The sequence below is a fragment of the Anser cygnoides genome, chromosome 9 (assembly GCF_040182565.1).
Source record: "Anser cygnoides isolate HZ-2024a breed goose chromosome 9, Taihu_goose_T2T_genome, whole genome shotgun sequence".
Classification (NCBI taxonomy): Eukaryota; Metazoa; Chordata; class Aves; order Anseriformes; family Anatidae; genus Anser; species Anser cygnoides.
Genome location: NC_089881.1, coordinates 11,521,877 through 11,548,939, shown reverse-complemented (window position 1 = coordinate 11,548,939; position 27,063 = coordinate 11,521,877). Strand labels below are relative to the sequence as shown.

General features: G+C 40.8%; 1 protein-coding gene across 2 annotated transcripts in view; it reads right to left on the bottom strand.

Moving 5' to 3' along the window:
• Window positions 1-27,063, bottom strand: part of RYK (receptor like tyrosine kinase) — a 57,326-nt gene that overhangs the window by 18,224 nt on the left and 12,039 nt on the right. Inside the window, exons 2-9 of one of the 2 annotated variants that reach the window (XM_067002017.1) lie at window positions 22,187-22,308; window positions 19,135-19,234; window positions 17,759-17,893; window positions 15,429-15,485; window positions 13,941-14,085; window positions 10,811-10,911; window positions 7,876-8,010; window positions 5,859-5,945 (exon numbers count right to left, since the gene is read on the bottom strand). In XM_067002017.1, the coding sequence (XP_066858118.1) occupies window positions 5,859-5,945; window positions 7,876-8,010; window positions 10,811-10,911; window positions 13,941-14,085; window positions 15,429-15,485; window positions 17,759-17,893; window positions 19,135-19,234; window positions 22,187-22,308 (882 nt within the window). The remainder of the gene's footprint in view (window positions 1-5,858; window positions 5,946-7,875; window positions 8,011-10,810; window positions 10,912-13,940; window positions 14,086-15,428; window positions 15,486-17,758; window positions 17,894-19,134; window positions 19,235-22,186; window positions 22,309-27,063) is intronic. The other variant, XM_067002018.1, reaches the window with a different exon arrangement.

Sequence of the window (27,063 nt, the reverse complement as noted above, 5' to 3'; positions counted from 1 at the left end):
GCCTCTTGCTTTCCCCTGCTTTGCATGGTGTAAATTCTCAGGATCTTTCTTCTGACACTACCTAAATGTACAGAAGTAGTCCTAAAGGTCACCAAGCCAGGCCATAAATAGGCCCCAACAGGCATCACATGAATGAGGGCAGTAAAAGGTCTGTAAGCTATGGACAGTTAAGTCAGACTGGCTTCAACATACAACTTCACAGCTAGGGGGTTCCCCTTGTCTACACCACAGCACAAGCATGCACTGCTGACCTGTTGGACTCATCCTAAAGAAGCCTTGCATCCTACAAACACACTGAAGCCAGCAGTGGTCCTGAGATATACCAGCTGAATACCACTAGGCTCCTCCAAGGCTTCCACTGCAGAATCAAGATCCATACTGAGGATGTGTAGTACACTTTGAGTATCCACTCTTAACTAGTTAACAACACATAAAAACAAAAAACAAACAATAGCATAACATTGGAATTGGCCAGTGCTGCTGAAAAAGTCCTTTAGTGATCTACACTGACATGAACAAAACTCAAAGCTTTGCTGAAGTTAGTAGAATGATGGAGCCTGAAGAGTTAATCTTCACTTATGCTGTGACTTTGTTTCCAGTGCTTTTCATGGGTGGATTGTTTTCAAGCACTCCTTTCTTGTACAAAAGAAAAATTTTAAGTGGTTAGAAAAATGACACAGACGCAGTCAGGTTATCTTGAATAGCAAGATTGGTTGTTTTTAATAAAAATGTACCTTGGCCAGAATGTACTAAATGAGTCAAGGCTCTGCACAGCTCAAATTCACTGCGTGCGTTCCTGGAATAATACAATTCCATTTGTTCCTGAAATATTTTCTCCTTTGAACGAAAAGCACCATTAAACAATGTACTCTTTAAACCAAAATGCAAAACTGTGTGTTTCTATTCTGAGGTACAAGGGTCTAAAGATGCACAAGAAAGGCTATTTTGCACCATTATAAAGGCAAAAGGCAAAAGAGATCTCACAATCGCTGGCAAGAGATGCAATTCCAGCTCTGATAAACTGAGTTGAGTCCAACTGAGACAATTCCCAAAGTTTAGAGTGGTTGGAAACCACCTATCAGAAAGGAAACAAACATTACAACTACGTGAAATAATTCTACTGCAGAGGAAAAAAACACAGTGAGGAAACTAGGTGGCAGTTAAGTCTCTCGTCTCCTCACCAAGAACCTATTCAGGTCCTGTTGATCCATGGATTCTGACATCCCAAATATAGTACAAGCACATGTTCTTGCTCTTACTGCTGACAACACATCCTTAATCTTCATGAATGACCATTTAAAGCAAAAAAGGAAGCGAGTTATCCATAGAGAAAGTCTGAACATGAAAGCAGCTGAAGCTTTCACAATGACGACCAGAAAATTAATGCAGTTAAACCATAAACTAACTAGAAAAGAACAACTAAGTGCAAGGCCAACATGAAGGATCTAGAGAAGGTATGAACAAATGACTTTTTGCCCTGGGCATGCAGTCTTCGTACTCCCAAAGTTATTAGAGCTTCCAGAAAGCTGCCTCTAGTTTTGCCAACCGATACTCATTTTTTCTTTTAAGCTCTCCTTTTTGGCACAGAGCACTCCACATAAGGGAAGACTGCGGCATCCAGACACGCTCTCAAATGTTAGATGATATAGCATTAAAAAAAACACATTATAAATTAGAGTATTTCATGAACATGCAGGTAGAAAGCTTTGTCACTATCCAGGGCATGTTACAACTTTTCTCTGGAGTGTACTACAGTTAAGCGAAAAAGAAATATTTTCTAAAGGATCTGGAGTGAACTTCTGGCACTCAGGGATGAATTTTGCCTTCAGACAATATCCTAGACACAGTGTTGAGATTTCAACAAGTGTCACCAAATCTGTAGTCCTATTACCTTTCAAGCCATGTAACAAGAAGTCACTGAATTACTCAAAAAGCAATTCAATCACTTCACAAATGCTTCAGATGAAAGACCCAAGACTCACAAGAGTCCAATTCCAGTGACAAATTCTGTGACGTAAAAGAAATTAGTCAAATAATGCTGAACAAGCAAACACCTACCTATTTGCCTCCTGCACTGATGTTGCAGTACTAAGATCAAACTTGGCCTTTGAAAGTCTGACCTAATAGGTAATTCCCCACTTGAGAACATGGTGAACAACACATTCCTGGAAACTAATCACAGGCACTCTTTGAATGGCCTCTTTCACTTGAAGAGTATCTCAGAACAAAGGTAGGCAGGTCCAGACTTTCTTACTTTTTCTGTATTACCAATTTTCTTAACAGATAGTACTTGTTTTCTTGTCTGAAGCTAAGCTTAGAAAGATCAAGGTTTCTCAACTTCAGGTAGCACTGTTCTGTTTTACAGCAATCCACACCACAAGGCTAGAAGGTGAAAGAAAGGGGAAAAGGCTGCTGCTCTCACTGCCATAACCAGCATTTCTTTGCTTTTTGATCCTTTGGGTAACAGAATCAACGCTGGGGAGAGGTAAGAAAATAGGAAAGATGCAAACTCACAAGGCTGCAAAGATACTCTTTTCTGAACTGAAAACACTCACAGATCTGTTGTCAGATGAGCATGTCTGTCAGAATATTCATCTTCTCCTGGATATGAAATGAGAAAACCAACAGCACATTCTCCTGTCCACATTACTAGGATGTAACCCATCTTGAATGGTTATGGATTTTATAAAGCATTATTAATTGAAGAAGGAATGCAAGAAAGATACTCACTACGACATGCAGCTGCTGTCACATCTGTGGCATGAGCTTTCTTCACAGGTTTTCCCAATGAGAAGTATTCAGAAACCATTACCCAAGTGGCAAAATAACCCCTCGACAACTCCCTTAGTACAGCGGAGGTCTTCTCCTACAAGCCAACATACATTACCACGGCTCAAAGAGGCCTTCCAGGCACCCGTATACTGCTGGTTGGACATTCCTGGACACATCCAGAGGATAAATCACTTAATCCACTAGCTTTCCTACCCTGCACAATGCAAAGTTGCTGCAATTAATACAGCTTGCATTGGTGTCACCTGGTCACAAAGCTACTTGTGTGCCAATATGCTGGTCTTTCACTGGGGTCTGAAGGAACGTATCCAGTGACACAGCAGACAGCTACACCAACTAAGGTCATGTCCACACGAAGTTTGAATACATTAAAGCTTTTTTTTGTAAATTAGACTTACATCATTTCTACTGTTCCTCTATAAGCATTAAGATGAGTCAGTGGGGCAACTTTTAAGCCTTTCCTTGCTGCCAATGCCAAAGAACCCAGCATGAAAATAGGAGACAAAGCTCCATCAGTTTCAGATGTTTCTTAAGGAGAATAGCATAAGAATATTGTAGACGCTAGCCTAGCCATGCTAACAAAATCTTTTCCACTTAACTGGAAGCTCTCTATTATTTTTTCTAAGAATATAAAATTCTAGTTTGGAAGCAAATTTACTTACTCTATTTGCCCTGTTCTGGTGTTCTCCTACCAAAGGGTCGTTGGCAATTCCTGATGTAAAGCTGCAGCAACTACCTTGATGCCTTAAGGTCCTACCCTGATGAGAAGAAAGATCTTTCCTCTCAGGAAGGGTATGGAACTGTTTACTCTTTGTACTTTCTTCACCACAGCACCAGCTAAAAGAATTTCAGTTCGCATTTTTCAGAAAGTCTGACACCCTCCCATACCATTTTTTGGTAATTGAGGGCATTACTGGACTTTATCAACCTGAGAGTGTACTGCTGGGAAGAACAAGATAGCAGTTCCTGCTTTTTGTTCAGATGACTTGGTTCCACAGACAAAGCCTTTTTTCCTTGTTTCTTTTCCATAACCCTCAGGCTCCTTTTTTTGCCTTCAGCAAATGAAGTACTTAAGTTAGTTTAATAGCTCTCATACCCATCTCACTTTTGTGGTCCTGCCTTACTCCTGCGTTTGTGCCAAAACAGAAGTGTGTGTGTGGCCACAGAATGAACTAGATCAAGGAAAAATCAGGTTAATAGAGAATTTGTGCAGTTTTTTTTCCCCTCAAGCAGATCAAATTCCTAACTTAGTACATGACCCAGCTGCACACACAGCTATCACGGCCAGAGTACGAAGAGGAAGCTGCTTAATATTAGCACTGCAAATGCAATGCAGTAAGGAGAAGGGATGTTTATAGTTATTTTCCTAGCAACGTTCTGCTGCCCAAACCAGTATTATTTCACAGGCAAGCATCAGCAGAATCTATTATAAACTTGTCCCTATAGATCCTTTTTAAAGCTGAGAAATTCGCTAACAATTACGTGAATACCGTTAGTCCCTTAAGACCATTCTCCAGTTCACTGCAGCCAGCAAGCAAAAAGGTTAAGGAAAAGCAGGCTATGTACTGTGTCAAAAACACAAGCCATTGCAATAGAGAAACGTGTTTAAGACTAGACCGGAAAGCCCATTTTGGTAAAGCAACTGGACAAGTGGTGATGGAAGGCAGCTAAATTAAGATGTGTTCTTGCAGATGATGTCTTGTCATTTAATTCTATGCCATAGAGAGTAAGCATGCTTGGTAGTGCTGTACAGATGTCACACTGCCCCAGCCCACAACAATTTTAGGTGTCACAGGAGTAGCGTTTGTTGATTCTGCATCTGCGCAGAGAAGAACCAAAGTAACACAGCAAAGGAGATCACAAGTTAAGGTAGTAATTGTGAACAATGCTGCAATTTAGACAGTCTTGTTCTTCACAGAGGAACACGAGACTCATGTGACAAGGGATATATTTTTTTTTTTGAAACTATATAAAAAAAGCAAAACAACAGCCAGAACTGTTTGGTAGGGAAGGGCACACAGAAAAACAAGAAGAAATTAGCAAAAGTTCCCAAGATACTGGAAAGAAGCATAATTTTCTTTTAATTGAGGATGTTACATTGCTTCTTGCTAAAAATCATTTGAAATGCTTGCCTTTTACTAGGGGAACATTATTTTTGTTATGCCAAAAACAAAGCCAAAGACAACTTCAGTAGTCAGGAGTAGTCAGCTACCACAATCCTGCTAAGCAGTAAGTTCCAAGATCCTCCAAAGGGTGGCATATCTACTTCTGCAGAAGTCCTATCTGGCTTCAGCAGGTAAGAAAAATGCTACAGAATGAAAGTGTACCACCTCAGAGGCACTCCCAAAGAAATAACAGAAATATCTTGTAATTATGAGAGTAACTGGCACTCCAAATCTTAAAATAAAGAATTAAAGATTTTTTGAAATGAAAAACCAACAGCAGTAATATACCCAATGTAAATAACAAACATCCCAGATTAATAGACGGAGAAGACGCTGGACACAATACACAGGACATAGGTAATACACTTTCCACCTATACTTACCTCATTTCCAAAGTCTACCAATCATGATTTAAATCACTGAACATATTTCTTGAACAAAAATGCTGTATTTGTAAAAATTCCATTCTAAACGATAATTCTCATGCTTTAGCTGCAAAGTTTAAGGCTGACAGAAACCATGCCTTATCTTCTGTACAGCCATCCATGTTCATAAGAGATGTTAGGATGTGTAAGGAGTGCCTTTTCAGCAATTGGAAGGCGAGGGGAAGGCTGTAGGTGGAAATAACTGTAAAAATCTTTTTTCCCTTGGCATGGAACAAAGAGAATTACTAAACTAAAGTATCCAAGATGCAGTAACCAAAGGCAGTGGTGAACACACACATTCTTCTTCCATATAAGATTTCTGTTCTCTGTCTGACAACAACATCCAAATTGATTTTGATTTTTAAGCAGCTTCCTTTTGAATTCTTTTTCTTAATTTTTTTTTAAAGATGGATTTGTTACACTCAGCATGTACCACAGTCCAAACAACTGGACACACACACCCTTTATGTAAACATACCTTTAACAGTTTTGACAAAAACTTGTTTCTCTTTACTAGGGTCTTTCTCCTCTATTAGAATTCCATGGAAAATGCGCCCAAATGTGCCTATGAAGAAAAGAAAGTAGTAAGTACTATGCAGTTAAAACACTTTGATAACATTGACAGAATTTAATACTTATTCAGAAAACACTGCCTTAAAACATATCAGCTGTAGCAGATACTTTTGAATAATGGAAGGTAAACCACAATACTTGAATGCCCTATTAAATCAATAGAACTACTGACAATAAATAACCCAACCACAGCTACACCAGCAAGAGTTGGATCCAGAACTGTATGTAGTAGATGCTGAAAGCTTTAGATAATTTGTGAGGAAAATATAAAAAGAAAAGCCAGGAGTGAACCAATGACAGCAACAGAATCCATTTAATTTAAGCATCAGTATTGATGATGGGTCTATTTGTCGCAATTCACAGTCCCCATAAACTGCCTGCACTAAAACTTCCAGCTCCATCCTTCTCTCACACAACTAGTTAGGAATTCTCTGGTCAAAACATTCCTCAGAGACACCATTTTTATTTTATTTTTTTTAAATGTTCACAGAGAAGTACTGGATTCAAACAAACCAGTACACATGGAACAGACTGAAAAAACAGTATCACATTATTCAAATGTTTCACCTCCGCTGGAAGGTTTTTTTTGTTTGTTTTATTTTGGTTTTTCCAGTCTCTAACATTTTTCCATTCACATATTTTAACAAAGACATTGCAGGAAGAAAAGCTACGTTAAACAGTTGGAGTAAGAACAATCCCAGTGTGGTAACACACACAGAATTAATGCTTTATACAGACCGGGTTAGTGACACTTTCTGATCATGTTATTATGATGGCACCAATGTGTGCATCACCTTCAGGCCTCCGTTCATCCCTTTCCCATTAATTTGCCCTGTTTGATTAGGCTGAAAGATCTTCCATAGGGATTGCCTTAGCCTGGCTGTACATCTCCCAGAATAAAGTATGGCTATCTTCTGGATCCTAAATAGTTTTCAGGGACAGTGCAGTAATTTCTATCATCTACCATGTGACTGCAAACCAACTCTGCGAGATAGCTGTGACACCAACTCAGCTTGTGATTACACTTCCAGTCATCAGATAGCTCCGAACATTACAGCTACAGGCAAGAAACAATATACAGAAGCACAAGACACATCCTTCACCTGCACAAAGCTTACTGCAGAACCATTGGATTGAGAACAACGCTACTTCCTAAAAATGGAAAAGCATTCTCCTGTTGTTTTTCAGAGGGGGATGCAAAGCACTTAGCAGTTCTGCCTATAAGGGATCAGTATCTCAGATCTCTAGCTTTGGAAAATTTGGTTTCTCATCAGGTTACAGGGACACAGACTTGGAAGTTGCAGTGGCAACAACTAGTGGCAAAACCCCTAAATATTGAAGTCTATTTCCTAAATGCAACATCAACAAGAACCTATTATTGCTGCATATGAACACTTCTGATACGAACATTAAACAAGATCAAAAAAGGGTCATCAAATTTTTCATAATATAGCTGTTATTTGCCTCTGTAGATTAGATGTCCATAGTAGAAGCTGTTAAGTGGAGACTGACTGAATTTAGATGACAGTGGCATTTTTTTCCCCTTAAATGAAGTTATCTGTCAGTTTACAGAAATGAATTTTTGCCACCTACAGCATCAGCGTCAACTGATTACCTCACTCCTTAGCCATCTCACCCTTTCATTTATTTTTCTTTCTTAAAGAACCAGATTATTAAACACAGACAACCTGAATTATTTACTTTGCACAATTAGTCGCTCCCCTGTTCTAACGAATTCTGGAAGCTGCTTCCCCACACCCCACACACCCCAAATACAAACATCATCCATCATTCTTTACCTCCACCAAAGTCATAAAGACCTGAGACATCACCCATGATTAATTTCAGAAAAATCTAGCTATAAAAAATACATATATATACCCCATATTGTAACCAACAAGTGTCCCGAGTCCTTTCAATACCTTCTTGGAGCACATCCTTCAGAGTTATCCTCTCCCTGGAGATGGCTATGTCCTTCACTTTAGCTTTTGCTTCCATTAGAGTGACACTTTTAAGATCATTCTTCTCTATCCGTAATGTAGGATAACCTGAGGAGCCAGCAGAGCCAAACAAACCAATATAAATACCCTTATTATAAGACCACAAGCACATTGCTTCACCTCAGCACCACCTACAGGTACAAAGACATGCAAGCAGTGTGTACTTAATGTTACGCAGAGCATTAAACAACAAAAAAGCGGGAGAAGCCACGTGAATGTAATAATCTCTGAAGAAAAAAAAAAAAATCACACAAATTCTATACAGTGCCGTGCAACCAAGTCTCTTTATTTATTAACACCAGGTAAATAAAGCTCCTTCTTGCATACTGAAGCTGATTAACACAACATTGCACTTCCCTGCCAGTAGGGAAGTAAAGACTGAGGTTGGAGACTGCTGGAAGACTTGGTGGCAGCAGGAAAACACTTTACCCCAACACTGGAGCAGGAATACAACCAGAAATATCAGTGCCCTCTTCTGGGCATAAGAGGCCTGACTGTTTTTTCATGATTAAGACTATGAATTATTAGAGAGAAAGCCTGAGAGTCACTTTGACAATAAATTTTAAATTTAAATGTCACTGAATGCAAGGTTAAAACGACTGTGGAAGGTCTAACAGTGATCTTCCTGTTCATTTTCTGCACCCAACCCTTTTTCTTATATTCATTTTCACTGTTCCCTATGTGTCTGGGGGTGTTCCCCCACCCCTAAAAGACAAGGCATTCTGAAGCAGTGCGGATTGAACACACTAAGCAAACAGGTGCCATTACAGCTGTTTCCACACGTATCTGGGTGAGGAGAGTTTAATCATCAATAAGGACCTCGTTTGTAGGCTACCTTGCTTTGTAGTCTTCTTCCGTTTTGCATGAGGCTCATTGATGAGTTTCCAAGAATCATTTTAACTAAACAGTGCCACTTAGAGGGCCAACCTAAAAACCTGAGGTTGATAGCACATCAACAGCATGGTTTCTTCCAAACTATGTGGAAAGGAAATTTTTAATAGATGCATTTCTCTTAATGCTTCTACCATATAAAGTTTCCAGGCAGCTTTCTACAAAGAGAAGATGAACTCAGATGACAAAAATCTCTTGTTTCAGGAGGTAATTCACTCAATTTAGAAGAAAGCCAAGACTTTCCGAAAGCTGCAGGAGTTCAGTCCTAGGTAAACACCTGCTTCCACACCTGGGCAGGAAACAGGAAGACACTAGGGTTGAACAGTAATTGTGATACTCATGCACTGCTCCCTTGTGATTTCGGATGGTTAGTATCACTACTAAGTGCAGTCAGAAGAAAAATGGGAGAGATTTTTGGGTCTTATTAGTTGCTTAAAAAAACAATCAAGCCATTAATCATTGTTTTTAACCTAGCTCCAAAGGATAAACATTAGAATGTATAAAGGGTAGACATTGACATTTCTACTTATCAGATTGCTGAAAAAAGACTCTTTGGGTTATTAATACAAAACTCTTGAGCATTAGAGGATAGAGAATCATTGGTGTCAGCAGATGACAACAGAAGCCACTTCCCAAAAAGATCTCAAGGGCCACATTACAATTTCAACTTGGCAATTTCTACTCTACTAAAAAAAAAAAAACCAGCCAACAGATTAACAGAGACTGCTCGCTCCTCCTGCTGCGCCCCCCATTTTTCCCCCCACTTTTTACCATAAACCCTTACCTCACTTCAGGTCTTTTTAAAGTAGGCTCTAGCAGAAATTTGAGCCAATTTAGCCTGGGCTACCTTCAGATCTTTTAAAGCAGGCCCTCTAGCAGTGCTTTGAGCCAATTTAGTCTGGACTAAGTCCTGCTTTCTTTCAGTGTTCAGTCACGCAGACCCATACCCCCCCAAGCACCAATACCAGCACTCATACAGGTAGGCTATGTGCCAGCTCAAAGACCCGAGTCAACGAAAAGCCAGTCACTCTGCAGAAGCAGTCAGAAGAGGTCAGTGTGCATGCACAAGGGACAAGGCAAATGCTCACAGTCAGTCCAGCCTTAGATGAGACTGACCTGCACACCCAGTGCTGCATCAATTCCTCCTTATCTCAGGAAGGTCCCTTCACTAGAACTATGCTATATGGGGTACCTCTCCTCTAGAGATGAGGGACAGTAACTGCAGAAGTAAGGACTCGGCAAATAACAAATATTGTTAGGAATTAGAGTTAGCATAGAACACAGCTCATATCAGTTCATTGCAGAGCATATAAACCACTTCACCCTTCTTTTAATTCGCTGCTCGCTCTCTATTTCTCTATGGAAATAGTCTTTTTTTCCCCCGTATTCTTTCAAGCAAAGCTGTTAAAAAGGAGACATGAATATATAACCCTTGTCAAGTTTTTCTGCCCCGTTCTTTTCCTTTGCAAGTTGCAGCAACAGGGCAAAAAGAATAAAATAACCATCAGGAGTCGATGACATCGCTTGCTTTGGTCTCCAGTCAGTAACAAGTGGTCAGGCTAAGGCTATTCGGATCCTTCCTTACTGTTATCTCTGCCAGATCTATCCCATCCCAGCCAGCTTCTTTCCAGCACTAAGAAAGCAGATGCTTCAGACACTGGAGCAGCCTTTCTCACTGACAGATCTACATGCAGGGAGAATATCCCATTGACCCAAAGGCAGTATCACACTCACGTGATGAATCCTGTGTCCCAGATCTTATGGAGTCCTCAATCTTGACTATGACGTGGCTAGATAAAACCACACACCATGAACTCAAGAGAGACAAACTAACAGAGACAGGAGATTTTTCCTGCTCTTCTGTTTCTGTATTTGTGAATACAGTCTCAGTGTGACCCTACCACTAATACTCCAGCTGTGTCCAAGACACTCTTTTGCAAGGCTCTGTAATTAGATTAACACTTACTGGTTACTGGCGTTGCGTTGTTTGGCGTATCAGCTCTCAAGTACTGTGTTGTCTGCGTGGAAGGTTGGGATAAACCTTGGGAGCTACTGCTGTCACTAATGCTGTTTCAAAAACAAAAATAGACATGAACACAACTGCTTGATACTGTAATAAATACAAAATTAATGTATCAAATTAAATACAGAAGATTTTTCAGACTGGACTTTGGACAAATGGCCTTTTTAAAGTTTCTCACTAGCCTACTTTGTCATTCCTCACTCATCACCCGTCTTTCCTCTTCCTACAACAGTCCTACAATGAGATTTTTGGGGGGTAGAAGGACCACAGCTGCACACAGTATTCAACAAACACGCAAACTTAAGATGTAGTTAAATGTTTCTTGCCTTATCCACAAGACAAAATACTACCAAAAAAGTTATTGTATCTGCAACGGACTAAGAACAGGTAAGAAACCCTGCAGGCAAAGGCAGTACCCATTACTATCTCAGTTGGTAAGGCTGGAACAAGCTTCCTGATCTCCCTCGCAAGCACACACAAACATGTCCCCACACACGCTCCTTTCTGAGACTTAAAAACTTCTCCACTACTGCCAACACAGTTAGCAGAACAAAGAACAGATTGCTTTTGGGTATAACTCTCTCTGGCCACATAGTTAACATTTATTTGCTTTTGGGGCTGCTCTTGAGCGCTGAGCTAGCAGTGCTAGCTGTCCTTGTAGGATTTTTTGGGCGTATTTGGTGATGCCCTCAAGGCCCACTGTTAAGTTTTTGAAGCAGGACTTCCTTTAAAGAAGCCAATTTCTCCCCACTGTACCATAATCACAGATGCACCTACTAATTTTTGCTGTTGTTAGAAAAGAAACTAATTCTCACAATACAAAATACCTGGCTTACTGAAGATCCAGACCAGCTATAAAACTCAAGATTTTTTTTTAAAGTTATTGCCACACTCATTATTTTCCAGGCATATGATTCCAGCATATTTTTTAGGACAAGGTTAAAAGCCACAGATGATGGTCTAGCTATTCCACCTTAACTTCCTTTAGTTTTTGAAAGAATATTCTCTGGTGCTGGCAACTTATTACCACTCATTTTAACTTTTTGTGCTATCTTCAAAGCTCCCCATTGTGATTCATGCTCCAGCAAGTCCCCCAGAAGGAAGCATTCTGCCATGGTCACCACATTAAACACCAACACAGAACTTGAGCTTTGTTTTCCTGCTATGGCTTTATCTTCCCTGAAAACTCCTTTTGTAACTTGATCACCTAATAGCTGTACCGATTTCTCTGGCTGGCTTCCTGCTGCAGGCAAGTCTGAAAAAAGAATCATTTGTTTTATGCCTGTTGCAAGTTTGAGAAACAACTTTTTTTGGTTGGCTTTACTCTGGTTTTAGGTTTAACTTGTTTGTCTTTATGATCTTAAATCTTCTCACTTGCACAAAATTTCAGCTTTTTGAAAGATGCCTTCTTGCTTTTAGTAACGCCCATTATCCTGCTGTTAAGCCATGCCAACTTTCCTTGGCACTTTTTCAAGTGCCTTTGATAGGAGGTATGGAAGCATTTGCACTGAACTTTCAATACAATGTTCTCAAATAGTCCATATGCAGCCCATAAACCCAGCTGCGTTTGTAGCTTCTATTTAACAATCATTCTCATTTTTATTTAGTTCTGCCTTTTGAAATTAAGAGCAATAGCAGTGGGGTTTTCACTCTCTTTTGCTCCTGGGACATTGTTAACCCTAATGACATTATCATCGTTGATTCAGAACCTCTTTACAGAGCCATTTTGAGCTTGTTATTTAAAAACAAATCAAAAGTTGTTTATTCTCTCACACATTCCTTGCCTAGCCTTTCCATCAAGCAGCCATTGATCACATCTATTACTAATGCAAGACAGTTTAAATTAAAACACTAAAGCAGTTTCTCAGCCAAGCACTGAAACGTCACTTTGCAGGGTCTTTGCTGGCTCTTGTGCACCCTGCAAAAATCAAGTATGATGGAGTGGAGAGTAATGCTGCTAGACTGAGACTCTCAAAAATTCTTCGATGAGTATATTCACACGCTCTAAATTTAATGCTTTTCCTTTATGAAGCAAAGGAAGCTGCACATCCTTTAACAACTTCTACTGATTAAAAAACCTTAGACAATTTAGGAACAAATGAATTGAGGAAAGTTGACACTAAGAAATAGTCTTCCGGTACTGTTACCACTTAGCACACCGAATCCCCCCCAAAACCAAGTGGTCTGGAAACACAGAAGGAGTAAAGACTGAAAGAAAAACAGGCCAGCATCTGTCTGAGCCAGAGGACAAGCTAGCCTGAGAGACCGTAGGCAGCAACAAAAACCATTCAAGGTTATCTTTTCAACAGTGCTGACCACCTACATTCCCAACTGCACTTTTGAAGTGTTCAGTTTCAAAACCCTTGGCTCCTTAACAGTTGCATCTAATGCAGATTGTTCACATAGCCTCCAAGAGAGCTTCAGTCCACCTGCTTTCCTCTTCAATATTTAACCCCTGCTCAGCAAAACCCCACTCAATACATGAAAAAAGGAAAGGACATGTCAACTGTATTGCCCTTGGGGCTGACATTACAAGTCCTCCTCTCGTGCACGTGCCATTTTGGTTTAACTGGATTGATAACCCATTTGGAAGAGAGACACATTTTCAGTTTTGTAACCAACCACTTGTAATCTCCAAACTTTACCCTAGGGCCAAACTGAACATTGGTAAATCAATTAAAATAGAGAAGGCTGAAGTTCAAGCTCCTGCAGAAGTCAGTGAAAAAACAAATATTCTCAGTGTGCCCAGATATCAATCAAGTTTTCCTTCAATCCTGACAATCGTCAGAGGTCTGATTCTGTCCAAATTTCCCCAGTGGACATCATCCACACAACTATTCTGGCAAAAACCTGACAGCCACAAGCCTCCAGACCATAACCAACAGAGCATCTTCAACTGCTGCTTTTCTGGAGTACAGCACTCACCACAACTCTGCAGAGGCAGTCACTGCTGCAGGCCGACATTGAGAGCAGAAATTGCAAGCCACTACAGAAGACTCATTTGGAGGCCAGAACTCCCACAAGTCTGGGAGTTCTGTCCCAAAAAATGGCCTTGGAAACCTTGAATACATACCTGTCATCCAACTCTATCCTTTTCATACTGTGGAGATGCAAGACAGCTAGTATGATTGCCACCAGGAATATAACAGCACAGCACACGCCTACGCTGATGTAGAACACGCGGGTAGAAGTGGTGGGAGCTGCATTTACAGGATCAACTGAAACACAAAGGTGAAAAGTTACTGAACCCTTCTCAGAAAAAGCAACCAGCGTGCTGACATGGTAGGACAGCAGCACTGTTCCCAGACTAGCCCCAAGTGTCCCCACCACCCAGGTCCAGCAAGAATAGGGAGATGAAGCCAGCACAGAGGCAGACTGCAGTACCCCTCAAATGGGTGGTTCCTGCTGCTGCAAGGCAGGGCACAGGCCAGTGATCACTCAATGCCTCCAATTATTTGCTGGGAAAAAAGGAAGGTTCCTACAGAATGATAAAAGCTGGCCAGCAACCTCCTAAAATGGCCTTGTTGGTGCTGCAGGCCCAGCCCCACACAATCCTTTGACTCTCCTCCATGGCTCCCATGCTGCAAACACAGGAGCACAGTCAAAGCCAGCCTCCAGCTCAGCTAAGCCCAGACACAGCAAGTGGCACCGACTTGCTAGGTGGGGCTGGAAGAGCAGGATTTGCCTATCTGGACAGCAAGGCATATACCTATACAGTAAAATAAAGTGAGATTAGTGCCTAGATGTGCTGGTGGTGCTTGCTCATTGACCAAACATGGCAGAGCACACAAGTTCACCTTCTCCTTCTGATTTTGGGGTATGATGAGTGGTATGTGGATCCCTGAGCCACAACTTAACACAGCCAGCAGGGGCTAGCTAGTTAACCCTCCTTCTCAGAAGGCTCTCAACTGCACAAAGCTTTAGGGCAAAATTCTGCCACTGCACCACGGGTGCAAAACAGTGCAAAGGGACTGGAAGCAGGAGGTGGCAGGTCTTGGCTTGGCTGCTTTATCATCAGGGGGTCCTGAGTAACCCCAGCCACCCGCAGGTTACAATGTGGTGTTGTGGAGAACAACTGCCCTGCAAGAGGCAGTGGGTGGTGAAGGGAAAACCAAGCAACTCTCTGCTGCTTTCAAAAAGCATTTTGGGAGAAGCATTTACATTTTGGGTTCCACAAAGGCTGAGCACAGCCTGTCAATGGTATTTCCAGGTAGAAGTGGAGTGAGAGTAAAGGAAACCACCTAATTCTATTCATTCAATTCTGACAAGTCAAAACAGCAAACCAGACAAGTCCTGAAGTCAAAAAGATAGATCAGAGTCATGTATGGGAAAACAGAGCCCCCAAGACACGATTTTTAAAAAAAGTTGTTACAATAGTAGGAACAGTAGTTCTTCACTAGAATATATTGCCAGCTAAAGTTACCACATAAACCCCAGTAAAATACCAGGTTTAGCAGAAACACCTGGGGAGCGTGTTCATAGGGAAGGCTGTAGAAACAAAGACCATCACAAGTTTTTCATTTGTTCACGCTTTGAGTACCTGGTACACTCAGTTACTTACAGATAGCCTTGCTGCTATTTTTGTCAGATGTTGGAGATTTTACTTCTGGTTCAAGCTCTAAACAGATGAGAAAAAACTGTTAAGTTTGGCACACATTTATTACTAAAGTCCTTCAAAAAAAAGTCAATTGCCTATTTCTTGAAAAACAGATCTGTTTTTCCGAACAGGCAAGTTGGCTTAAGGGCTATGGTTATTTATAGATTTCCATTTTTAAACACCTAACCACTGTATAAATAAAAAAAAGTCACCAGACTTCAAGGCACGTAGGTAAGATATGTCATCACTAACATGCATGCCCACTGAGGCCATGTCTGAACCCACTGGATCTATCTACTTAAACCCTTTGGCTTGTCTGCAAAGTCCAAAGCAGCAGATAGTAGAAAAAGCAGGTGCAGAGTAAGTGTGCATACATACAGTCACAAAAAAAACTCACGGAATTGGTTACTATAGGATACGAAATCATTTATTAATTGAATGTTCGATGAATACTACTTAGACTCTAACGCAACTCACCCAGGAAGAAGTTAAGAAATGCAGCCCTGAGCACCTTGCCTTCTCATCTGATGCTGGAATCATGAGTGTTTTAAAACTGAAGGATGAAATTTAAATACTCAAAAAAAAGGTAAAAGAATAAAAGCCAAAAGGACAATGCTTGGGTTCTGAGGTGAAAATGGTCCTTTAGGAAGGGGATGTCTTCATTACACTTACTACTGGTCTCTCTAATATAGGAGGGGCAAACCAAGGGAAAGCAAGCTGTGGAGGTGACTTCAGATGAACCTCACTGAGGTTTCACATGCATCTAAGGCAGTATCATGGATTTCTGTGACTGCAAAAGCCCAGACGCACTTGCACATCCCCGTTCCTTCTCCTAGCTGCAAAGAGCTCCCACCTCCCCAGTACAGTCCCCTTCCGACTCCTTGGTGAACTAGTTCAGCCTGATAAACTTGTCAAAAAGTACATCAAGCAAAAGGAAAAAAGATCTGAGAGTTTTGCTTTTGCTTTTTTTTTTTTAAACCTTAGGAGGAAGTATTAGGAATGCCTTGAGCAAAACCACTAGCAAGTTCCTGCATATTGTTAACTTAAGCACTAAATTAAATTAGAAATCCCCAGATGCTGTATACCACTCCACATACAACTTTCAAAAAAGCCATTGACATGATTATGAACCCACAGAAACATGATCTTTGTAGGAATTATTTCTGCATAATTTAAGAAGTGGCTCTACTTCCCACACCCTGATGCTGGTGCAGTACCTACGGAAACCCCCTCAACTCACTTAGCAGCTCAGTAAGGTATGAATGCATACACAGTCTACATTTCCCCCACTTACAACATCTGAAAAAGTACCTAAGAAAATATGAACTAAAGGTAATTTTTCTGTCTTAAACAGTATCAGAAAGATCTCCATTTCTACTAGAAAGAGATACACTTTGAATTAAAAATGATTTTGTCATAACATCAGTACAAGGAGCACAGGTATCGGTGTTAGGTGGTAAAAAGCCACACATGCTCTTTCATACACATTTTGCAAAAGTGCATCTGTGGACATTCAGACTCCAGGGAAGTTAGGTCTGAAACCTAACTACTGTCCTCAAAGGCTCTACGTAAACTGAACAGTGCTGAGAGGAGCGTGTAAATAGAGGTGGCCATGCTCAAACTCTGCCTGAGGACAGGAAACAGCAGCCATTTTTAAGGAGACTACAGCACTCCAGATTCTCAAAAATAATCTTCTTTTGATGCCTATGAAAATACTTCCAGGAAGCAGCAACAGGAGATAACAACAATTCAAGAATAAATTGTGCTTGCAGATTCTTAAGTCAAAACCCAGGAAAGTCAATCTGGGATTCCTGAAGCCTGCGTTATCAATCTACCTAGATCATTTTGTACTCAAAGTCTGAAAGACTAACATCTGGTCACATTTATTAAGTAGTTAGCTTTAAGTTTATCTCAGTTTATAAATTAGATTTGGGTGTTAATTTTTAGAAAACTTTGAATATTCAGAGTACTGCAGGTTTGAAGAATCTAATTGCTTCCTTCCAAGTAAAACAGAGAAAGTATATATATATATATATTTTTTTTTTGCTATAGATGTGAGAAGATCACTCAGTGCAGCCCAGCACTTAGGGAACTTGTTCATTCATCAGCTTCTGCTTCTACCAACCGTACACATTTTTCTCTGGAAGTCAAAACGTTACTTGGTTTCTTCCTGTCCTCTCCACAATTCACTCTCATGGATTGTTACACTTGTCCTTGGTCATGGATCTTCCCACACCTTTTTCCTATCCTGCTTTAACACTAAAAACCATTGAATATTTGAAACAGTGTCTTACTTTTGTAGCACATTTTCCTCCGTTTGAAATTTAAAACTGTGATGTTTTTGGATGAATTTATTGTCAAGTTGAGCTGCATCAGTATTGTGACCTCAGAGTCAAGTCTGCCAGTGCAGGAGAGTTCAACACGAAACACTGCAAGCATACAACAAACAGGCATTACAATTAAGTTTAAGCACATTTCAGACATCATGGTGAAAGAATATTAAACACATAGGGGTCTTTATAAACGCTGTTTAATGTACATTTTGTAAAAATTTTCTATTAATAAAAAATGCTATTTTAGTGTATGTCTTGTAATTTCTGTAATTTCTGACAACTGTGAAAGCATTAAGTAGTGTAATTTTAAATAAATTTCCTTATGTGAGCCACATTAAAGTTTACACGTTACTAAAATTATAGCTGGAGGTAAATGGAGGTAAACCACTAGCCTTCCCACTAGCTTTGGAGTGCTCACAATATAAAACTGCATTAGAGCAGAAACACAGAAATTTCCATTTCCCTTGCCGCTTTCTCAAACACCATGAAGGTTAGCTTTTTCTACAACAGTTAAGTTTAAATATTTTGGTCTCTGCAAATCTGACTGGAATCAAAGCTTAAACTAATTGGACAGTATTTACTTTCTAGCTTACATAGCAACATTATTGATGCCAGCAGAGCAGACACAACAAGTCTAATTCCCTAGTCTCTGCCTTCACAAAGAAGTGGTACAAAGCCAAAACATCAAAACATGTATTTTGTTCCCATTTGTGTATCTAACAGAGCACAAGGCAGCGAGGAACCATAACTGAATGATCAAGGAACATCAAGGAGCAATGATCATTTGTGCACTTTCTGAAACAAACACATTTGTTTCTAGTACAAATTCTACAGAGCAGCTAATACATATTCAAAATAGTTTTATTGACTTTAAACTTACCATAAACACTAACACGTTAACAACTTCCACACGTCTTGAAATTATGTCTCTGTAGACTAGCAAAGTTAAAAGCTGTGGTGTTTTTTTTTGAAGTCCATGCAATTGCTAATTATTATTGTTGAAATGAAATTTGTGCGCACATGGATGCATATAAATACATACATATATATACACACACGTGTGCATGTGTCTATAAACACAAAAAATGTGTTTTTATTTCAAGGAAGATCTTCATCCTCCACTACACAACGGGAAAAACATTACTCTCACACTAGCAGCCACAATGTATAATACCCTTTCAGCAATGTCATGACTGTTGCAGAAGACCTGTAAGCTTATAACGTTTAACAGAGAAAGGTTACGGTCTTATGCAACACTACACACACTTTGGAAAAAAACAAGTACCATCAGAAAGCACTAGCAGTACATGTCCCGGGGCGTGGGGTGATCTGTTTACCTGAGAGGGTGCGAGGAACTTCTCCTTGTAAAGAAATGTTGGCCTGGGGCATAGCCATAGCCATGGGATTATCTACCTGAAATCCCAGTTTATACTCAACCTGTAACAACAGTTGGGAGATTGAAAACATGTAAAGAAATCTCTACAGTAGTAAAAAGAAATGCTGCATACCTTTTGATTAGTTTTCTTAATATTAAAAAAGCCTGTTTCTTATTTTTAGAAAATATTGGTGATTTTAAGTGCCCAAATTCAAGGTTTCTTATATGAAGTCTAAATATCAGACTCTTGATGGTTCAAATTAAGAAAGCCAGACGAAAAGCCACTCTTGAAATAATTTCAAAAATTTTGGTCAGAAATTAAAGCACTGTATTAAAAAATAAATAAATAAAACCACTAACCTCACTCACTGATATTTTTACACTTGCTTGTTCAAAAGGCAATTTGTTAACACCACAGGAATTCAAAAAAATCCCACTCCTTTAGTCAGTTTTATAAACTACACAGCTGAAATTACTTAAAAAACATCTTCAACTGAAGTCAAAATTCTGTTTTCACTTGAAGAAGCTGATTCCACAAATGGTCATTCATTACGCACAGGACCTACTGCAGCTGAGTTACAAGTTCCTGCTGGAAACTCACCCTAACCCTCCAGACTCTGTTGAACTAATTCCATTTGACTTTGCATGTTAGCTTCTTTTTTCCCCTTTCTAAAAGGTCATGGGATACATTTATGTTCGCAAGCTACTGGGAACTAATTTTTCAATCAAGATGCCAACGGTAGGAGCATAACCCAGTTTCTGTACTCCTAGAAATGGCAATATGCCAATCCTAGAACATTTAGCACTGAAGATGTCAAGTGGTGCAATCACAGTAATTGAAGCAGGGCTACCTACACATGCAAAAGATAAAGGCAAGGACATCATCAGGAGGAGTCACAAAGATCCACCAAGGGGGGAACTAAGCTTCTATAATGAAACAAACAGCCAGATGGATGAGGGGGGAGAAGTGGATGTTGTCTTCCTGGAGTTCAGCAAGGTCTTTGACACTGTTCCCCATAAGATTTTCACAGAGAAGCTATTGAAGTATGGCTGTTGAGCAGACAGTGAGGTGCACGGAAAAGTAGCTAAAGGGCCAGGTCCAGAGGGTAATGGTGCAAAATCAAGCTGGAGGCCAGTACTGAGCAGAGTACCCCGAGGGGTCGGCACTGGGGGACTGACCTGGACGATGGGGTAGAGCGCACCCTCTGGTAATTCGCAGATGACACAAAACTGGGGGGAACGGTCACCTCACCAGCAGGCCATGCAGCCATCTGTCCTCGATAGGCTGGAGAGGTGGGCTGACAAAAATCTTGGGGAGTTCAACAAGGAGAAATGCAGAGTTCTGCCCCTGGGCAGGAACAACTCCAGAGCTGCTTTCCATCTGGGTGGCTTGCAGAAAAAGACCTGAGGGCCCTGGTGGACACCAAGTTGAACGTAAGTCAGCAACGTGCCTTGCCACCAAGGAGACTAATGGTATTCTTGGCTGCATTAGGCAAAGCATCACCAGCAGTGGTCCTTCTGCTCTACTCAGCATTGCTAAGGCCACACCTGGGGTACCGTGTCCAGTTCTGTCCCCCCCCCCTCACGACAAGAAAGACCTGGACATACTGGAGAAAGTCCAACAAAGGGCCACCAAGATGCTGGAGGGACTGGAGCACCTCTCCTATGAGAAGAGGCTGAGAGTGCTGGAACTTCAGCCTAGAGAAAAGGATATTTGGGGAAATCTCACCAATGTATATAGATACCTGAAGAGAGGGTGCAATGAGGACAGAGCCAGGCTCTGTTCAGTGGTGCCCAGTGCCAGGACAACATGCACAAACTGGAACACAAGAAGTTCTGCGTAAGCATCGGGAAGCACTTTTGGACTGTGCAGGGGGAACAAATTGCCCAAAGAGGTTGTGAAGTCTCCTCCTTGGAGATCTTCAAAAGGCTTCTGGACACGGTCATGGGCAACCTGCTTCGGCTGGCCCTTCTTAATCAGGGGTTGGACCAGATGGACCCCAGAGGTCCCTTCCAATCTCAACCATTCTGTGATTCCGTAAAAAATTTCTATTCAAAACTCACAGATGGGGACAAGGAAACTCAGGGCAGGGACAGCAATGCACGTAGCTCCTAGCTGAAGCTGTTAGTAATGAGGAAACTCCTTCAAAGGTCCTATTCAAACGGCAAGTGACTGAAATGTCTGTGAAAGTGGAATGTGGTATGAAGTAGAAGGGCTGGCTTGCATTGTATGCAATAACTCTGTGGGCCAAAATTCACATCTTGTAAGAAGTTACACCTCAGAGGAAAGAACACTGGCAGAAGCAGTCTTTAGAAATTGCATTGGTAGAGCTGTTAAACATTACTGGTTTTATCGCAGTCTTTCTTGTTTAAGAGCAGAATAACTATTGCTTGAGTTTAAAAAATGAACAAACGTCTGGCAGAGACTAAATAGATCATTTCATCTACAAAAATAAATTAAGTAACTGAAAATCCTTCAAAATGTAAAAGCATATGCAATCTTATGACAGCTGTTACTGCATGCCCCAGCTATGGTGATTAAGTAAAATGAAAATCCCCTTCCATTTAATTGAGACTCAAATAATAACATACTAGATGCTACTTTTATAGATTCTTCTCATCTCCAAGCATTTGTTTCTGGTAAACTCTAAAATACAAGTGCTCTGCATCTGATTTCCAGAGGCTTTAGTTCATGGCTGCCACTTCTGTGTGTTCAATTCACCACCAGAAGATATTACAGAGCCAGTAGCTTGTCTATCTGTCTATTCTGAAGCAAGAAGTATAACATATTTCAAAAGAAGTGCTTACCCTTTCTAAAAGAAGAGAGGGACAGTTTGGTTATAGAGTATTTTAATTTATTGTCTGCAATCACATAATTATTTTAGCTTCTTAGTTCATTTCTTTTGCACTACCAGATGCTATTTTTTGCAAAGAAAAAAAATTCAATTATAGCAGCAGGTATTCACTAAGTGAATCATGCAGCAAATACTCAAACATAAATTATGCCTGCTTACCTTGGATTTAGCATACCAACTGAAGTGAAGATTGTTGGTCTCGCTGGGTATTAAGAGATTGAAGGACAATGCATAATGATTAACAACATCATTCCTCACATAAGATAACTCTGCATCAAGACCTGTGAAAAGAGCAGAACAAAGAAAGCAGTAAGAGAGCAGGACAGAACCAGCAGCACCACACCACAACAAAGCAGCTCTCAGTACCACCAGCTCCACTCGTTGCTTGGAAGTTTAAGCACATACTTCCTCAAGTCCATAAATGCAATTGCAGGCTTGGAGATCAGTGCTCACACGTCAGAGTGCTTCAAACTCCTGGGAAAGCAACAATTTCACAGAGATGCCGCAGCCTAATAAACAGGTAGAAGCTGGAATGTGGTGGAAGGAAACAAGACTTTTCACATGATGCATTACCTCCAAAAGAGTCCTTACTCCACAAGGATCATTACAGACCCTCATGAATGAACCTCTGTCTGCTGCTGGGAATCACACGTCCAATTTTGCTCCTATTTACAACTGTGTACCCTCAAAACAAACTGCTTTGGATTATCAGCTCTTTAATTGTAGGTAATTCCTCCCAGAATAGCCCATTTCTTGAGCACCCTCCAAACCACTGAGGCTGACACCCATGCACTATGGAGTCAACTTCAAGGCAATTGCATTGGAAACACAAAGCACGTAATGAGAAATGCCATTTGTACACCAAGTAATACTAATGTTTGATGTCTACCATTTGCTTTCTGAACATTTCAGTAAACCCAGAAAACTGAAAGACCCACAGAGCTATTTACTACAGAACATTAAAGTGCATTTTTTGTAAACAATATACATAGTCTGATATTAAAAATACTGAAGCTGCCATTATCTTTCACTGCACGTATTCCAAGGACGCAATAAATACAGGGTAGGACCCTATAGCTTGCCCTGGGTGTCATTAGCAATTAGTGGCAAAGCAGCCACTACAAATTAGCCCCATTCCCTTCAGCTTCTAAATTAATTGTCAGCTCCATATTCTCAGGCCAAAACAATACTGCATTTGTCATCAACACCATTTTGTCTCAACTCGAGGCTTCTTCTTCCACTGCTCCCATTTCAATGCTACCCATGCTCAGCAAAACGTCGACACAGTAAGAGAACACCTGAGCACATCAGACGCAGGTGCACGCCCCAAGCAGGAGCTACGCAGCAGGAACAGAGAGGCTACCACTCCAGCAAGACAGCATTTAAGGCACCCTGAAGTTATTCCAAGAATTTAGGGAAGTACAAAAGGTTGTATGTTTTGGTGGTGGTGGTTTTGTGTGTGTGTTTTGTTTTTTTTCTTTCTTAAGAAATAGAACACAAACTGTGTAGACATGCTGCATTTGATGAAAGGGAGAATCAGCTTAAGAGAAGTAATTCTTCCTGTTTCGTGCAAAAACTGAGCACAGATCAGGGCAGAGTTCTAAGTGCTCGCTTGTTCCAGCGCTTGATTTAATCCACCTTGCTTTCACAAGACAGAAATACAGCCAAGACATTCTTCTTCCTTCTTGTTACCGTTAACCACTTTTATTCCCTGCTGGCTCATTAACGTCCTGAAACACGACCAAAACCCAAGGGTATATAACCACAGACGCAGGGCGGGGGGAGAACCCTAGAGACTGGATGTACAAAACACATCCATCGAACAGAGCAATCCGAAGGAGCCACGCTCTCAAACAAGACCCTGAACAGGAAGAGACACGTGATCCTTTATGTGCTGACTATAGCCAGCCTGAGACAGTATTAAGTTATATATATAAGTAAAGGTTAAACCTCACCTCTCCAATTTGTCCATTTTTCCACTCAAGAATTAATGGGAAGTACAAGAGCACATCCACCAGTAAAATACGGAGGAGGGGGGACAAGCACACACCTATCTTGAACCAAAATTAAAACTCTGAAAGAAGAGAAAGAGAACTTTCCAAACAACTGACCCACCTAATTTCAATGTGCGCACATCCCTATAGACAAAATCTGCATCAGATATAGACAACATGGACAGGTGTGTGTGAAAGAGCTCACAACTATCTGATACTTGCTGTTAGATCTGAACATAACAATGGGAAAATTTACGGGCATGAACTGATTAAACAAAGTATTTATATTAAATCCAGTATGTACAAGTTATTCCAATAAATTACAAGGACAAAAGAACTAGCAGGTGAAACAACAATGTGGAACAATGAAATTGCTTTTGGAATAAAACCGCCTTCTCTCGCTGATAAAGGGCCTTGCCAATAATTTGAGGTTCAAGAAAACGATGGTTCAGAACCTGTAACATCATGAAATTTTCAAGGTGACAGTCCCTGATTTAATATAAACCTTGTAGAGAAATTGATTATAGGAAATGAACACGTGCACAGCAATAAAAGCGGCCATTATAAAAATTGGCCTTTATAAAAGTCACGTAAAAGGCTCCTTTAATTGAAGCCAGCAAACAAATACCTCGATGTGCAATGAGATCTAAAGGTGTACAAAACCAAGTTACCCTGCAGCAGATCAATCACATCTTTAAGCTTTAATAGAAGGAGCGTGCTAAAACATTGAGTAATTTCATTATATAGACCACTAGCGTATTAATGCCTGTACTTCCATAAAAAGCTAGATACTAACAAGTGACGTTGATTACATGAATTTAAAAGCATTATTTAAGAGCAGCATGAGAATCAATGTCAAATTTTATTGCTTCAAAAAATTATGCTCCAATTAAAATGCTGGCACATAAAAATAATTTAAGAGGTTTCCTAGTACAGCTCTTAATTCTTAAACAGAAATCTGCCTGGCTCACTAGACTTCTATGAGCATGGTAAATGCACGCCCAAATGCTGTAACAGATAAATACATATGTGGGAAATGTCCGTGTCTCAGCACTGTATGGTGCATACATATATTTATTTATTTATTTTAACTTTGACACACCACCAATTAAAACACTTTGCCCCACAGCACATCCTTTCCATCAGCAGACTACAGACAGAACTCAGTGTGCTGTGCATGTCTGATGTGGACGCAGGTTCTCATAAAGCAAGCTCCCACCTCCCTCCCTGGTACGGTTCTCCTTCCAGACTATGCTCCCATCCCTAATTTTTCATCACCCCTCACTCCTCCAGAATCCCAATTTCCTCATGTGCTTTGTCTATATAATTACCTTGACCTTCCAACAGATCATGAATAGAAGAATAGTGGTTGAACTTGCGAGCCAGGAGACAGCAAGGTGCAGCGTCTCGGTGCGAGCAGCCAGCAGGAGGTTGTGCCTGCCCAGGAGGAGCCAGGTGCTGACGCGGCTCCCACCACAGGAATACTCGCCGCAGTGGTGACAGCCAGGGGGCCGTGCAAACTGCGTGTTCCTGATCCACCGCTTTGCTCCGCCGGTCCCTGAGCTTCCTCTGAGCTGCAGTTCTTGTGCTTGCAGGAACTGGTTTCCCCATACCTACAGAAATTACTCGGCAACACTGCAGCAGCAGCAGGTACGCTCCACAAGCATTTTAGCCAGTGTAAGGAACAATCTCACTCCACATGAGTTGCACGGGTTCTTTTCTCGCCAAAAAAAGCCACGTGGCACAGCCTGCCAGGCCCCAACAGCCACCCTGTGCGAGGACACCACCGCAAACCCCTTGGGAAAGTTGCTTCCAGTGCTTCTCTTCCCGCAAATTTGGGCTAAGAGGACAACGCTCAGCCTCACTGAGGAGTCAAATAGGTTCAGTTATGTTGAGTACTGGCTGTGAACCACTCCTATGCAGTTCGGATTTTTGTTCTTAGTTATCTACCTACCTTTTTACACACGATGAAACTGTGCTGGCCTCACTACTTAGATTTCCAGCCTGATTAAGTCTTACCATTAACTCTCCAGAGCAGCCATTAAAACTGATTTAGGAGTTTGCAGGAAACACTTGAGGCTCCATTACTGTGACAGTTTAATTCAGAATTGCCTTTATTCTGCATTTCACCTTTTTTCTAATTCAGACACGCATACTCACATCTACATGCAACATTATTTAAACCTTCAGCAAGCCTAGTTCAGGAAGTAAAGCTGGCAAAAAGCTAATGGAGGTTCAAGACAACAACAAAAACACCACAGGGGAACACTTCTCAGTCAATTTAGCTCCCTGAGTTAGTGAGGATGCTCAGGAGCACCCCAAATGGAGGGCAAGACTGCAGCAACACTAACCTAGAGCTTATGCCAAAATGTTACTGTGACCTTATCCAGATAGTAAAGGCTTCCCCCCCCCCCAAACCATGCATAGAGCCCACACCTGCAATCTCAATTTTTGATGTTTGCTTTTTTAATGTGTAAGTCTCTTTCAAATACAGTAGCAGCGTAAGACATACTCAGCCTAGGTAGCAGGTTGCTGGGGAAAAGAAAGAAAGAAAGAAAGATTAGTTTTCCAAGTACCTAAGATTTCAATAATGCCTAACAAAGTAATAAGGCTTCACAAAATCATATTGACTGACACCATTTGGAAAAAATAAATGTAATTCTGCCAGATGACAGGCTCCTCCTATGTTAAACTCTCTCTCCACCTCGCATCCTAAGCAAGGCAAATATGCCAGAGCACACAGAACCTCCTGGAACAAGCCCAAATTGGTATGTTTTTTCAATATGCAGTGATAAAAGGAGAAAAAGGCTGCAGAAGAAATAACAGGACGCATTACAAACCGCTAGAGAACATGGGAAGCTCTTCAATAATGATTTTCTAGCCAAAGTAGTAAAACTTAAAGAAAAGGGAGGAGAACCTTAAAAAGAAATACCAAAAATTGTTAGGTTACAAACTGCAGGGGAGGAAAGGCAACTTGGCGCGGATGCCTCCGTTGGGTTAAGCAGTACATTGGCCATCGGTGAACAACTTAAAACATCGGCT